General features: G+C 37.7%; 1 protein-coding gene across 1 annotated transcript; it reads right to left on the bottom strand.

Moving 5' to 3' along the window:
• ZDHHC7 (zinc finger, DHHC-type containing 7) lies at nucleotides 1–14250 on the bottom strand. The gene is made up of 7 exons (XM_009880948.1): nucleotides 14167–14250; nucleotides 11210–11532; nucleotides 8336–8460; nucleotides 3484–3580; nucleotides 2940–3021; nucleotides 1582–1712; nucleotides 1–530 (listed from the first exon to the last, which is right to left on the bottom strand). Exons 2-7 carry the CDS (start codon nucleotides 11513–11515, stop codon nucleotides 354–356), a joined length of 918 nt encoding a protein of 305 aa, XP_009879250.1. The 5' UTR covers nucleotides 11516–11532; nucleotides 14167–14250; the 3' UTR covers nucleotides 1–353.
• Between the last annotated feature and the right edge of the window lie 2591 nt (nucleotides 14251–16841).

Consider the following 16841-nt stretch of genomic DNA (forward strand, 5'->3'; position numbering starts at 1 on the left):
TTTTATAAAAAAAACCACACAGGTAATTCCCCAAACGTTTATCAAATAAAAAGGGTTTAACAAAAATGCATAATTAATCTCATAAAATAAATTACAGTAGCATGACAACATTTGGCTTCTTTAGTGTGACCACGTGCTTTTCCTTTGTTATCTTGCTGTTAAGACCATTACAGATCCAGTTCACGTCTCTGAAAGTTAATGAGATGTCTGTGACGATAAACGTATAAAACTCTGCTTGCTACAAGCAAATGTCTGATATCAGTTTCACCTGGTCACAGATTATATGTAGACAGCCTTTTCTGGCCCCAAATAAATATTATATAGTATTCTTGCAAGTTCCAGCATAATTAGACTCAAACAGAAAACTCGGGTCCTCCTTTCTTTGCTCTGAGTAGAAGTCGCCTGATTCGAAATCCTGCAAAAGGATTGATCCACAGGAGTGAAGGCTGACCCCCAAAGACAGATTTCATTCCCTCCCAACGTAGTCTCCGCTCCCATGTTGGCTTTTCACTCTTCAGTCTTTCAATCTCCTGTATATAAACAGAGATGCACTGTTAAGACCAAAGATTAGTGAAGTCTAATAGCAGTTATCAAAACTGATGGCTATTTTGCACTCTTTTAATGTACAGCGAGTGAGCGGACTAGTTTCTTACTACTATTTATGTAGTAAGGAAGAAATAAGAATGGTTGATTTAGCCCTGTGGAAAAGGCAGAAGACTTAAAACATACAGTGTGTAGCAGAAGGTTGGTCTACCTCTACATCTTCCCCCCCACCCCGTCCCCAAACTAAAAGACCAGACAAGCTGACGTTGAAGTAGAGGATCTGCACACAATATACCTACACTAGGAGTTGTTTACCCAGTTAATGAAAGCAGGAAATAAGGCTTCCAAGAAGGCTCTTGTACTGCAATTACTGGAGTTAGGCTTGCTCTCCCAAATGCATTATTTTGATGATCACTTTTTGCACTTCCCACTAATGAAGGCTGGATATTTACCAATCGTTACTCTCCAGTACAGAAGTACACTTGTAAACAGCCTCGCATGCAGAAATTCTGAACAGCCACAAGATTCAAATTCCTTATGTTTCCAGTTAATTATTCGTCACAAGACATCCTCTCAAGGCTTAACACTGCAGATCTAAGGGCAAGGGGGCCATACGTCCAAAGTATGGTTATACTCTCATAAAGTATATCACCGTAGAGGAAAGGGTGAAGGGCTGATACAAGATAGCCAGTTTAAGTGTAAATCTAAGAAAAGCAGTCATTTCTCACAGCACACATCGGGAGTTTGTGACAGCTGAGAAGTGCAAGTCCAAACTGAAATCAGAAGCTGTGCAATCTTTGCAATTGAAAACCTAATTGCAAAGTTTATGTCAGAAAAGCAAATAATGCAAGAACTTCTATTAGAAAGCAACTCCCAGGAAAATATTTCAATCCTTACAATGGTAGAAATTAAAATGATGAGCTATTTCAGATTTGGGGTTTTCTCCAACCCCATGAGCCTCCCCTCATGCAAATAAACCAACATCTAATCACATCTTAGAATAATTGTTAAAGCAAACACAAAAGTAGAGGTCTTTACCGTTTCATCATTGCATATTGAGTGGATTTGGGTGCCAAACATAACTGCAGTGAAAGTGAGAAACAGAAAACCCTCAAGGCACAAGAAGATCATCAGGATCACAGTTACAGGTGGGGAGAAGTCACTGCATTCTGTGAAAATGACACATGTAGTTATAAAAAAAATTTAAAAATCTATAGAGCATGTTCATACTGAGACATCCCCTCTTCAAAAAACAGCAGTAAAAGCTAAATATCTGACACTTGAAACAACATTTCACAATTATAATAAACTTTAATTTCTAGCACTGCAGCAGCTTTATTTGCTACGCAAGGAAATAAAGAATTTTAAGGAAGTAACATTTTTGGCTTCCTATAAAGCACATGGTACTGCATTACTGCAATCCTGCCTCAATATTCCAAGGTCATCAAATAAATGTTTGCACATGAGAGGATTTAAGTACTCAGAAATTCACATATATAAAGATGAGAGCAGCTTGAAGTTTTGCGCGTGACAAATGCTGTAAAAACTATCACCACTGTCAGCTCTGACTTGCTAGTTAATCCAGATGTTCCATTTTCCTGTGATTGCTCTATTTTATTTTATTTTTCTGATTCACCACACCAAGTAATCACATTCTGACTTACAATTACAGTCATATCTCTGGAAATCCTCTGATCAACTGATTAACTCAATTATAGTTAAACAAAGAAGAAATGGGATAGTATACAGGAAGCAGAATGTTTCAAGTAAAAATGGGCTAAGATTCCACCCATTTAACGGAATATTCAGCAGAACAGGGATTTCCCTGTTGCTTCAGGGACCAGGAAGAACATGTGATCAACGATCTATCAAAAGCACAAGATGAGCTCTGGCACACTGTAACATTAAGAAATGCAAGTCAGAGCCCTGAACAAGCAACTAGTTTAGGAAATTTCTTTTCTACAGGAGCCCCACAGTTGGCTCCAGTAACAGAATGAGGGAGAAATTTGTTTAAGTTTCAGCTGTCATTTACAGAACTGTGGTGGGACACACAAAGCCCAGCTGGCAGTTTCAGGTAATGTACTGCTGAGGCAGTTGAGGATCAGCAATCTGCTGCCTTCCTGTTACAGGGGTGGTAAATTTTTACTATGTGGAAAGGGAGTGAGAATGCCCTTGACAGCCACAGCTCTTGCAGTGAAGGACTAAAGGAAAAAGAAGGGGGGAAAAAAAAGAAAAAAAAAAAAGATGGTAAACAGATATGAAACATTTTCAGGACCTCACTTTAAAAAGATCGAAGTCCTGTAATGTTTCATACATGGGAGAGAAATAGGTCGAACACTACGACTTTCCCTTAATATCTACTAGATTATGAGAGTGAAAGTTAAGTACTTGCTTACCAGTCCACTGCCCTCGGACACAGGAGAAAAACTGAAACCCACACAGTATGAGCGCATGAGCTGAAATTAGGGCTATATACATCTGGAAATAAGAGAGAGTGCTTACTTTTAACTGCTGCCAGGTAGTAAAGCAGATATTCCTTTCAGCCAGCCTTCACCACTGCACAGTGAATATACTTTCCAATTTCAATTTTTAATTCAATACAACGATGTAAAAAGAAATTCTAATTAAGTTTGAATCTAAAAACATGAGCAACAATGAAAGTTTAAGGATTAGCTCCCTAAATAACAGAACCATTTCACTAATTGTTACTACATAAAACACAGCAAAATTAAGATAGATTACAGTAACAGCACTTTACAAGATTAAAATGAGTATGAGTAGAAATATCTTCCTGCTTGGAGAATATCTTGCATAGAAGGAAAAAAACCCAACACAAAACAATTATGACCTTAAGCCATTACTCACTACTAAGCACAACCAAAATTATTATAATCAAGGTAGATTCATACTGAGATCAAGCTGCTCTTGCTTTTCGCTTACCGTAAACAGAACAAAAAATCTCTGATTTTTCTCCCCCACGCAATTATTCACCCATGGACAGTGGTGATCCATCTTTCGAATACATCGTTTGCAAATACTAAAGGAAGGGAAGAAAGACTTCTGTTGAGAAACAATACTTCGCATTTTAATGTATAAACAAGGGTACCCGGTGGTCATAAGATCATGTACTGAAATCTATTTTTTTTGAAAAAATGCAAACAGTGATTTTACTAACATTTTATTTGCTCACTTAAAACAAAGCTTTTGCTTGGTATAAAACTGTGTAGGTAAGATACTCTTCATGTAAGAAAAATGGTATTAATAATGAGAATCATTACCTATCCAAACACACAATCAACCGAACCCAGCAACCATGTGACACCTCACTTCCTCAACCTAAAACAAAAATATTGAGACTATAAGCAGCACACATTCTTTGCATATTTGTTAACGAACACTTAAACGCTGTTCTTTGCTAGTTCTGCAAGTAATTGCTTCGTTTCTGCCCAGTTTTAAGTCAAGGTTATTTCCAGAAAGAAAAGTCAAATATTTCAGTAAGTCCATTTTACATCTGCCAGGCCATACAGCACCAGAGGGCTCATTTCTCTTATATTCAGGTCTATCTGCAGCCAAACATGAACAGTTATACAACAGAAACAGAAGACTTGCAACACGTGTTGAAGTTCTTCCATAAATCAGTAACTTAAGTAATGCTGATATTTCATTTTCCTAGCTTTGTACTTAAATAAGCCACACACTCAAAGGGCTTCAGGTTTTCCTGCAGAACATCCAAAATATTAAACATTTCATTTCAGCAGTTACAAAACCAAATGAGCCTAAAAAATGCAGGCACTATGATTCAAAATCCTTTGTTTTTAACGCGTGCTTATTTATGTATGGTATCTATGAGGGCTGCAATGACAAGCCATGAAGTAAAGCTACATGATTGTAACTAAAGTGAAGAAAGGAGGGTGCGTGTGGGGAAAATCAATGCTCCGAGGCATAAAATATTTTTTAAGTCATTGCATATGCTTGATTATAAGGTTACTCAGCAAGCGGCAGAACATACTCCTATGCAGGCTATATGAGAGAATCCCAAATCTTTCATTGCTCCTCTGAAGCTCCCTTTGCCCTGAGCTATCATAACCCAGCCCTTATGTTCCCACTGCCACTTGTTTTACGGACATTAAACACCATTCATCCTCTGATGCAAATTACTTTTTAAATACTACCAGTTACACATGAAAATCCCTATACCGTAACTAAACACTGCAGCCATCCTCTAGTGCAGAAGAAACAGGTATCATTCACGAGAAGGCATTCAAAAGGCTCTCCAAAAGATTTTTATTTCACAGCCTGCTGCCTGTTCAGCCTCTCACTAATTTCCCGAGCTCTGTGGGTAGGTGAGCCAACTCCAGTCACCACAACCATGCAAGCCTCCTGATGTAACACAGAATATATACTGTCACTCTAAAAAGAATATTAATGTGAAGTACTGAAAAAAAATCATATCCAGACTCAATCAAGCCAAACACTGGAAGATGTGAGGTGGGCAGGACACACTTTTGCTCATTCAGTATTTCTCACAAGCCCACGCAGAGCTCTCCAAGACATCAGATGTCTGGAACCCTGCCGTCATTTCTAATCTCACACCACAATTCAACGAACACTTCCAGCCAACAAACTTGCAGCAATGCTTAAAACAGTGGTTCTGCCTTCTTCCTACCCCGTCACTTGTATTCTATTCTTTCCTTCCCCTGTCCAAGCACAGATGTTCATGTGGCAAGAGTTTTGGGAAGTCACTCCATTAGCTGCAACCTGGGTCACTTCACTGTGCATGAACACTCACGCCTACACAAGAGAAAGGAGCAATATGGTAGTGAGAACAAGCAGCTGTGGACAAGGGAAGGTCTTCTCCAGCTTGGCACTACTGCTGAACGCACTCAGGCAACTGCAGGTGCAATTACAGTTTTGCATGCCAAAGATAACATTCAGAAAGACAAAGCTAATGGCTTAAGAGAAATTGGTCTGGAGAACAGAAATTCACAGGAGGACTGATGCAAATATCTCAGTGACTGGATTCTGAATAACAGTTCCCCACACACAAATGCAGGCACTCAGGATAGGCTAGAAATAATGACAGCTGTGCTCCTTCAGTGAAAATGAAATAGCACTCACTCAGGATAAGACTGTTACTTATGCTGAAAATGTTAACCGCTTAGTAAAATCTCAGTTTAGTGTACTTCACTGAGGCTAGATACTTAGCTGTAAATAAAGGTTTCTTGTTCTTTTTCCCATCACTAATGTGTATTATGAAACTATTTTTCTTCCTCTAAAGAACTTCTGCTGCAGTGTTGCACAACAATTTTCATAACTACATCATAAGAGCCTCTTCTGTTAATAATTTACTACTCAAAACATGCACTGTGGCTTTGAGCATAACTATTTCCCAACAGGAACCAACTTCAATTTCCATTTTCAAGTCTCTTCTATCAGCAAATTGCCACTTTGACTACTTGGGACTAGACCATCCTTTTAACGTCCTTGGAATGGGTTTGTAAGCCAATAAAATGTTGGCAGTATAATCAAACAAACCTTTTTTCTATTCAGTACACTTCTGCAGTGCTAAATCTATGGCAAAGAATCAGATTCTGGTAGCTCATCTATGCAGTATGTATTCAACACTCAGAAAAAAAATCACAGAAGAATAATTCGTTTTACTTAAGAAAAGTTAACAGCAACTATTAGTAGTGTGTATTTTAGGAGTAAGAGAAACAAAGGCAATTAAACCAGATATCCAACTGCTGAGAAAAACATGACACCAGGCTTACAAAAGGATACACTCTCAGGGTCTAGCTTTCTCTTTCAGACGTTCTGTTAAGCCTGTTATGCACTGTGCAAGCATTAAAACGCATCCTTTGCCCTTAGATGGAACATCTCACAGTGTATTTCACCAAGGCATAGAAAAGTAAAACAATTCACAAGACATGCAAAGCTAGCTCCCTGAACCAGTGGCTAGTGAAAACAAACCCTTTCAAAGCATCACAGATTTCCTTCGCTGTAGACACTACCCATTCTTGCTCTGCTTTAACAATAAATGCTACTCAAATTCTTGCTATAAACAATGTATTTGAAGTCCCTACTTAGCTTATTTTTATTCTTCTTCCATGAAGAAATAATAATTTTTCAATCAACACCCCCTTATCTGGGATCACAGGCTACTGGAACATCCAAGACAATATAGTGCCTGCAGAGGATGACGGACCCGGGGGACCCGAGGGACTCTGCAGGGCACAGAGCTGCAGCGACTCTGGGCTCTCCAATACTCCAACTTCTTTACTCATATGTTCAACATAAGATTTCTTCACTTAGGCCTGCTTCCAAATTAGTAAATCCTATCGGGACCGCATATGTGGGAAATGCTTTACAAAGATACCTGCAAAGACTCCGTAGCAGCCAGCCTAAATCTGAGATGAGAAAATTAGCAAGATCCAACCCCGCTCAGCAGAGGCTCTCAGGTGTCCCTTTACCGCATCCCACGAACACAGTGCCAGGACATCTGAACAGACTGCACAAAGCTGTTTTGGATCCCCAGAGGTTAACAGTTTATATTCTGCCACAAGAAAGCAGCTGCACAGCTTCCACCCCCAGGCCCAGCGAGCAATCGCTCCAGCTGCGTTCATGTAATGCTCTACTCGAGCTAATAAAGCCACTCAGAACCAAACTCATCGCACATGAAGACAGGCCTGGTATCTGCATCCGTGCAAAAGCTAACATACAACACAGATTAGCTAAGCGAAGATAATTCTATACTTGACTATTTATACACGAAACTTTTCCCTTCACACTCCAGATACAAAAACCCACTCACATCTGAGAGAAGAGCAAGATTTCAGTGCCAAGGCAGAGTATTTATAATGGAAATGGCTTCTCAGCCATAACTTTCACACAGATAAGTGACATACACCAAGACATTTAATTTAGAAACCACAAATTTACAGAATAATTTGAGAGCCCTGACAAGACTTCACTCTGTTCTTTTGATGGGAACTAACTCAGAGACTTAAATTTAATACACCACACAATTCAATACACATCACTCCTCACACCTAGACAGAGCCACCAGGATCATTTACATATTTATGTAAGTCTTAATTATGCAGGCATATCTATTTTCAACTCTCACACAATAAACACTACAAACGCATATCCACAGTGCCTGAAAACTCAAAAGACTGAGAATTAAACATGGATACATTTACTATCTCTTCCATAGCACGTTAAGTTCAAGTTATCATTAATTCTGTCCTTATAAAAATAAATCTTCAATAAGCAGAAGTGCATTTAAACAATTATGCGTACAACTTTGGGAAAATAATCTGCCAATTCACATATAACTTCAAACGAAGCACTACGCAGGCAAGAATACACAAATTAAAGTGATAGTTTAAAACTAATCTGTATTTTCTTAGTTTAAGATTGAAGGAGTAATTTCCTAAATAAGCTTCTATCAGAAATTTCCTTGTGATTCTTCCCTTTGACCTGCATTACCAACAGTAAGGCACAATAATTAGAATGATGCAGAGGAAAAAATATTTACAGATCAAGAAGTATTTAAGACACCACGGTATGAATATTTTCAAAAACTCTCAAGTCTCTTGCTTCTTTCCCCACATCCACATTCACTTTTGGCCACAGTGGATAATATTTACAAATACTCTGCAATGTATGAATTTGAAAGTTTACTGGATATCAGACGAAATTTACGGGAAAAAAAATTAACACACAAGTATCAGGAACAGTATTGCAAGACTCCATATGCCTAACTGCATTAAAGGAAACTATGGCATACCTGCAATGGTGTGCACGTTCAGGTTTGATACTACAGCACTTCGGACATTTGTAGATCACTTCTCCTGGTTTCAGTTGCAAATTATCCATGTATTCTTTAGTGGCATTTCCTTTGGGTACAGCCCCCTGAAATCATTTCAATTAAAGGAGAGAAAGTGTCTTAAATGGTATGAGAGTGTTTAAAAACACATTTTAGAGACTTCATATCAGTAATCTCAGGAAAATTGCTGAATTAAGTTCATTTACTCAAAGTTAGTCTGCCATAAGCCAGAATCATTTTCAAATGAATAAATTACCTCTGCTTGACCTCAAATGCAGTTTCATTTTGGCAAGACCCATCTATAGCATAATTCTGATAGAATCTGCTGTCACCAGCATACATAAAATCAAGAGGAAGACACATCTTTACATGCTGATAGAAGCACTACAGGTACACTACTTGCTGAGAATTTACTCTGAATGAGCACTACTAAAAACATTCTTACAGCAGCATATGTTAATTGTTGCAAAGTGACATTATTAGGCCAAGACACCCACAAAAGTTAAATCAGCAACAACTACTTGAAAGATGCTATTTCAACTCTCCGAATCCAAGATTTAGCCACCTGCCCCATCGTACGAAAGTTTTTGAGAACCAGCAGTCATTCCTTTTTCCTCTATACTTAAGCTTTTAGCTTGGACACTATCACCATGAATCATCACTGCCTTCTTTATTCTACAACTAGTATCCCCTGCCGCCTTCTGCTACTGTCAAAGTTTGTGTAGCTACACAGTAAACAGCTGACGGAACCGATGCAGAAGAAAAATAATCCATCAGGAAAAGAAAAAATTATCTTTTAGTGATCAGTTCTCTGAGCTGTTCACCACAGAGCTGCATTGGGAGCCATTTCAACACGATAAGGAAGGTGAGGAATGGACAGGAATAGAAGGCAGGATTGCTTCTTCCAGTAACAACATTAATCTAAAGCCTCGCAAGATCGGAATCTAAATTTGGATTAGTAAGAAGAAAATAATGGAAAGTACCACTGTCACCTTGTTTATTTATAGAGCTAAAGGCTTGTCTGTGACAGGAAGCAATTGTGAAATAAACCAAGATGTGAAATAGAAGTGCAATGGCCTTTCTGTAGCAAGTCCTCCAGGCCAGCTCACTTCACGCAGGGATAGCCTTCTCCAGGTTGGCTTAAATCATTTGCAACATTCTATAATTATTTCTTATTCAGAAAAAGCCCACTGGCAACATCATCACTTTACACAGACACCTTAAGGAAGATTTTGGGACAGAATTAACACACCAGCAGGCACTTCAAATTCAATTGCAAAGCACCCCTCTACTTAGGCAGAAAGTTTTTGTTGCCTCTTGCCCGGAATAACAATCTCATGTTTGTACTGCCCGAGACACAGCCCAAGTTCTGCCCCAGCTGAACTCTTTGGCTAAGTGCTGCTTCAAACTTGAGCCAGCTGGCTTTCGCAGGGATGCGAACTGAAAGAGAGTTTCTTAACTGATGAAGTGTTTTTTGCAATATAAATGTTCTCACTGAAGTTAACACTTTGGTGTAAACAAGGTGAATTATCTCACAGAGAACTCCTAAAGCACAAATTTATCTTGTTCCAGGTAAATTTATGCTTATAAAAAGACATCTCACATTCAGCTATTCACCTGTCACTAAGGATGATAGCTTCACGCCATGCTTTCAGCATTTTGCTGATAAAAATATGCTCTATTTAAAAAACATCTTCCGTAGTCTCCAACAGTCACCAATTCCTTTCAATGAAAAAAAATCTTTTTTTATAGTTATAAGAGTAAATTTAATTCACATATGTTTTGAGGCAGTTCATTCCTTTTTTCCTTCAATCTTAGTTTCTATCACACAGTCACAGCTTCAGTAGTGATTCATCTCTATTTCTATCATACTTTATCCATAAAGAACAACATAGGTCTAGAAAGACACACAGTTTTACCAGGACGTATTTTTAAACAATCTATCCTTAAGCCATTAACTTTATTAGCTGTCACAGGCTGTAGAAGTCAACATTTCATCATTGGGTGTGGTCTCAGAAATAAATGAAAGACCGAGAAAACCATTAACTACAACACCCTGCTGGTTTTTTGAACACTCCCATAACGTCTATATACACTGTTACTGCCTCAAAAACCTGGAGTAAATAGATGTTTTTCCCCTCACCCCTCTCTCCCCAGACTTATTCCCTAAAAAGAGTAATAGATTTTAGTACAAAATAAACAATTTAATCTCTCGAACTCTTGAATTGAAAAGTCCTAAGAAATTAGTACTTTCAAGACCACCTACACTGTTCCAACATGGGTTCAAGGTTCAACTTAAACCTCCCTTCCCGCTGACTCCAAATACCTAAACACAATAATGCATGAATCATGTAGGACAGTAGTTCTTTCTTTATATCAATACGTGACTGAGATTTTTCTCTAAAATCTCTTTCATGTGCCATAAATGGAAGATACATTTCAAATGATACAACAGGATGAAGCTACAACCTCTTATGAAGTTTTGAAAATACATCCGACGAAAAAAGAAAGGAAAAAAAGGACAGAAAAGACTAAAGGTTTATTAGCTTCTTCAGAACCTGGGTTATATTTAACAAATAAACTGTATTTCTCATGAGCCCACCTCTCCCTTATAAATTAATTTTATACTGCCTGCTCCTCAATTTAAAAATTATTTATGGATGCATTAACAGAGCAACGGGAAAAGTACAGACATCAACCCTTCAATTTGAGGGTTCTGCATCTAACAGTACTTTTCCTAGCAGGAAGAGACTGATACCACTTCTCCAAATTTCTCTGCAGATGATGAGCTACAGGAGAGACCAATCCAACGTCAAGGAACGATCGCATACTTACTGGATCCGTTAGCATAGTTCTCAGATGCGATGACAAAGCTAGTACTGCCAAGCAGTTAAAGAGAACACCGTTGATCACAGAGTACCAAAAGTCTTTGGAAGGCAGCAACATGACAAAAGTCACTACGAAGTCTGCATAGACAACCAGAAGCCATGTCATTATAGCACAGACCATACCACAGCCATCTCGGATGAACCAAACCCTCTCTGCCATGTCGGCCTCTGAGGAAGAGGAATCATAGCTGTCATTTTCAGCAAGAAGCGGGTGGTGCTCAACATCACGGAATCTGTGCCCTGATGACTGCATGGTTTTCTGGCCTTGCCCTGCAGGAAGCAAAGATACCAGTATTACGCATGAGGAAATTGGAAATACAGGTCGCTCTCATTTTTTCTTTTGGTCAGGTAAAACCTACCCAGGTTCAAAATAGATTACTGAGTTTGGGGTTTTTTTTTATCAAAATTCTATGACTACATAAAGACGAAATATTTCTGTAATCAAAAGATAATAATTTGCAAAGTTTCATATCAAAACCTGAACAATTCTATGACTACAGAAATATTTCATCTTTACGTAGTCAAAAGATAATAATTTGCAAAGTTTCATCAACAATTTTGTAAGCCATTTACTGAGTTTTATAACCCCATAATGGCAAAGTCTTCATTAAACCACAGATGTGTCTCAGAAAACAGCAAATTATGGCACCAGACTTGACTTTCAATACTGCTCCAGCAACCCAGGGAAGAGCAGAAGGAAAAAACAAAATGGAAACAACAAAATACAGAGCAAGTTAGAAATCAGTTAACTTTGTTGACAAAAGTACTATTGTGTTGAAAAAACCACAAACCTTTACAAATATATTGTAATGGTCTCAGATCAGGCCAAACTTAAGGGAAACAAATGGCAGTGGTTAAATCAGCATGGCAATGAATCAGATTTTCAAAGAACACATTAATTACTTTAATTTCATGAAAACTCTTTTAGGGCTTTGTTGTTGCTCCAATGTGGAACAAAAACAAGACTTGAAACCTTAATAGTTTTCATGAAAACAGAATTATTTTCCAGACATCTCTAACAAGCAGCGATACCAAATGGCAGAACCAAAGCGGTATCAACAAACAGGAGACAAATTAAAGCTTAAACATTATGCATCAAGAATAGCCTGCTACTTTAAAAGTATACTGTGTTCTAAAAATCATATTGATTCATGCTATTAAAGGACATGTCCGAGGGAAACTTGAAAGCATTTATATTGATCGATGACAGTCACGAAGAAGTCTTCGTTTTTCCCCCTTATTAATGGCAGCCTATATATGACTGGTAGGAATTATGGCACTTCAGTTTACATCCCGAGACTTTGAATATATACCTTATATGCTGAGACCTAGATAAACATATTCTGCCTTGTAAATCTTTCTGATTCTTAACTCTTAATGCTAGAACCAGGCAGGAATAATCCAAGAGACTAGAAATGAAAACAAGTATATGCAGTGTAGGAATCCCAGAGTAACAGCTAAAATAGCTAGCTGGGATTCTCATAGGAGAGAGCTAAGTGTGGGCTACATTCTCTGGGTGTGAAACAGCAAACTGAAATATACCTCTGGTGCTCAAATCTAGTCCCTAACAACGCAATATTACAATTTCTAGTAGTTACATTGTGTTTTCTACCCACATGTTGGGGGTTTTTTGTTGTTGTTTTGGTTTGGGTTTTTCTTTTGTTTTGTTTTTTTAACACAAAAGTCACTTCTGCTACCAGAATGCGACTATTAAGCCAGGGATGAAGGTGGCCACACATTAGAAAAATACCTTAGAAAAGAATACACTTCACATCCCTTAAAAGCAATTCAAACAACTTAACGTAGGTAAGTAAAGGTCCTCTCTTCTTGGCTACTTGAAGTAATTCTAACCTTTCTAAATGATTACAGTTAAAATTACAATCTATGCCAATTCATTTCAATAGCATTCTGGGACACCAACCACTCCTTGTGGTGAAGACTTGTAAAAGAAAAGTCAAGTTTCACACAGACTACATAATTAATAGCTGGAACATGAAGATAACTAGGCAAATCAACTATTATTTCATCAAAAATGAGCATATAAAAGTTAAGAAATATTATGTCTAACTTTCTATCTCTCAAAAAAAGGACTCAAAAAAAGTACGTACAATAAATTTTCAACTAAGCCTTGAAGTATATGAAGAGCTGACAGCCAAGAAAAGTTATCACACACATGAAATATCCAACAAATGCTCTAAAGAGGCAAAATTCTAAAGAGGTAAGTGGCAGTACTGTAGAAACAGTCAAATACAGTGCATTCACATGTTACTATTTTGTCAAAATATTTTTTCACTGGCAAATTCTGGTTTTGTTAACTCAAATTTAGGATAAATTCAACCAAGTTAACAATGGCAAAAGTACTAGCTTTTTCCATTTTTTTAGCATTCCTTTTTTCCCAATTTTTTTTTTTTTTAAATAAAACAATAAGTGATTTGGAACATTTTTTCAAGCAAAAAGTCTTTCTCTTTTTCTCTTCACCAAAGGACTGCTTAGAAACCCCACTCCTTCAAGATCTTATGCTGCATAGATATTTTGAAGTGTTTGACAGCAATCAATGGATCAAACCCAATCTCCCACTTCTGAATCTTCCTACAGAACACAAATTTGGTATTCCATCCAGCTAAGGTGCAATACCTCAGAAGAAGAAATATACAATTATTTTTCAATCAAGGTAAGTTTTCAGCTGCTGAAATGGACAAGTTACCTTAAATCAGAACAGACATCAAGATGCTGAACAAAAATATCAGTATCTGTGTATGTCATAACAAATGCGAATTTTAGGTCAATTCTGCAAGCAACTCTTAGCATACCAATGAAATGGCATAAAATTACTGCATTCAATTTGCTTAACTGTATAAAAGACAATAAAGAATTTTTTTAGCGCAACAGAAATAAAACACATACCTCACAAATGTTTTGTGTGTTATTCTGACATCATGTCCTTTGGGCTATCCTAGGCTATTCACATAGTCATATCTGATGTAATCTGAAAAGACATCAAAGTGATTAGTAAAGCGCTCTTGCTTCATCAGGAAAATAGTGTTAAGCACAAATAATATACATAGATAGCAGTACTTTGAAATACATTGCATGTACTTAGAGCAAACAAGCTTCTGATCAAGAGAAAAAAAAACAACTTTTAGATTACGCTATCAAAGAACAAACTATAAAACTCGAAACAGTGTTTCAAGTAACATATCTGTATTGTTCATTGTTTTTTAAGATGAGTTGGATATTCAGATTTTAGCATTACAAACTAATGATTCAAAGACCTACTACTTTTTCCTGTTTGCCACTCCTGTATGACTGGGAGCTAGAGTATGCAAAAAATAATAATCTTACTTGATTGTCTTCAGAGCTTACAGCAAGGATTTTGGTAGCAGATTATTAATAACAAGCATGCATGCATGCCACTATTTTTATAACTGTAAGATAAGATAGGAAAAAAAATGGTTTAACTCTGATTATTAGACCAAGCTATGGCCAATTTAAAATAAAGAAGCTACTCCTAGAATCTGTATATAAAAGAAAATGGCCCACAACTATGCCAAAGGGAGTATGCACTTAGAAAGTCCTCCTTACTAGAATTACACCATATAGGCAAATAATTACCATACAACTTATGATATATAAATCAGTAAAAGGACAAAATGCTAGGATAAGCTATTCTACCCATGCTTAATTTTACAATAAGAATGTTCCACAATCTTGAATCACATTCCTTCCTTTTCACAAGGTGGTAGTACTCAAATCCAACACAGACTGTGCGAAGTGAGAGAGCATCAGTAGTTTTAAAAGTGTAGAAGACTTCCTTTTTCATAATGAAAGAAGAGGAGGAATAACTTATTTTATTTAGAAAATCAGGTACTTCAACCACACTTCAAAGCTTGAAAATTTTAGCAGTTAATTTTTGGAAATCACCACATGGCATTTGCAGAAGGACTGCAGCACAAAGCCTTGAGTTAGATATCGAGTTGGGGAAGAGAATAGAAGAGATGTGGGCCTGAATTTCTGATTGGAAAGGTTAGTGACCACATACATGCTGCACAGAAAGTACTGCTGCACCGGTTTCTGGCAAATTAAGTTGGGGTCCCTGTTCTGCACAACAACAGAAGCACAGAATGGTCGGGGTTGGAAGGGACCTTCGGAGGTCATCTAGTCCAATCCCCCTGCCAAAGCAGGGTCACCCAGAGCAGATTGGACAGGAACGCATCCAGGCAGGTTTTGAATATCTGCAGAGAAGATGTCACAACCCCCCTGGGCAGCCTGTTCCAGTGCTCCGCCACCCTCGAAGAGCTGGCATTTCCTGTGCTCCAGTTTGTGCCCGTTTCCCCTTGTCCCGCCGCTGGGCACCACTGAAAAGAGGCTGGCCCCATCCTCTTTACACTCTCCCGTTAGATATTTATAAGCATTGATGAGATCCCCTCAACGTTGACTGCCATTGCCTTTGTCTCACCCAGTCCTACTGCTGCAAACTATAACATCCGTCCGGCAATTAAATTCCCAACATGTGATCAAGGAAGATTTTCTTGCTTTGTTTTATATAGTACAAAATAAATTTACTAGCTTGGAGTAGGAATTTCAAATTTGTGTTTGATTAAAGCTGGCTAAAGAAGTACCTAAGTTTATTTCTTCAGTTGTTTTATTTTTTAGTATTTAAAATAAGCTTTGTGACATGGAAGCTGCACTCTTATTTAGAAGGTTAATTTGAATTACTGTATTTTGAGAGTAATGTAAAGATTCTGATATATAACAGCTATAGAAAATACTAAGTCACTTACTTCTAAAGGAAAGCTTCTGAAACTAGCTTGTTACAAAAAAATACTCCAAATACAACATCACTGATGAAGTTCTCCGGTATACAATTTCAAATTTCCCCAATTCAAGAGGAATTATACTAATGCAGACGTCCCCTAAAAACGAGAAGCCTCTCGTCTTATTTAAACAAACTCATATATTCTATTGCAAGCCTAAAAGGTAATGCAAATGCTTATTACCCACATATAACTACATGAAGCTAGTGATTGCTTTCTGTTTTGCTTTATAAATAAGCTTTTATACTTTTGTTAAGTTTTCACAATATTGTGAAATCAACAATCATTAAGTTGTCATTGACATGGTGTTTTGTGGAAGCTAAGTAGAAACACACAAGAGGAAGACAGGTTGAGTGTATCACATTAATTTGCAGTGTCACCCACCCATTCTCTGAGGCGAAGATGACAAGCAATAGAAGACGACACGCTAAGCCTCTGCAGGTGAAATGTTAAAGTCAGAGTAATCATTTGAAATTGTTAACAGAAAATTCATTGACAAGACAGTAACACGATTTGTTCAGTCAGTTCCCTCATCCTAAATGCAATTCTGTGCAAAATTTCAGTGTTTATCATAGCCTCATCAGTTATGGGTCTACACAGAAGTGCCACCACAGTTCAGCTCTTGCGAGAATAATAGATTTAGTCACTCTCATGTGATTTCTCCCTCCCCTTCCATCTCCCCTGCTCCTCTATGTTGTTCTCCTCTCCAGCTGCCTACACCATTATCCCCCACCTTGGTCCCCTTCAAGGGGAAGAGGATCAATG

The sequence above is a fragment of the Charadrius vociferus genome, unplaced genomic scaffold, assembly GCF_000708025.1.
Source record: "Charadrius vociferus isolate BGI_N301 unplaced genomic scaffold, ASM70802v2 scaffold493, whole genome shotgun sequence".
NCBI lineage: Eukaryota > Metazoa > Chordata > Aves > Charadriiformes > Charadriidae > Charadrius > Charadrius vociferus.

Bases quoted from the DNA above. Each gene is read 5' to 3' on its own strand.
- ZDHHC7 (XM_009880948.1), bottom strand. From the start codon at position 11,515: ATGCAGTCATCAGGGCACAGATTCCGTGATGTTGAGCACCACCCGCTT. The intron at 8,461-11,209 runs GTAAGTATGCGA...AAATGATTTCAG, and splicing joins GAACTATGCTAACGGATCCA to GGGGCTGTACCCAAAGGAAA. The intron at 3,022-3,483 runs GTAAGCGAAAAG...TCTTATTTCCAG, and splicing joins GATTTTTTGTTCTGTTTACG to ATGTATATAGCCCTAATTTC.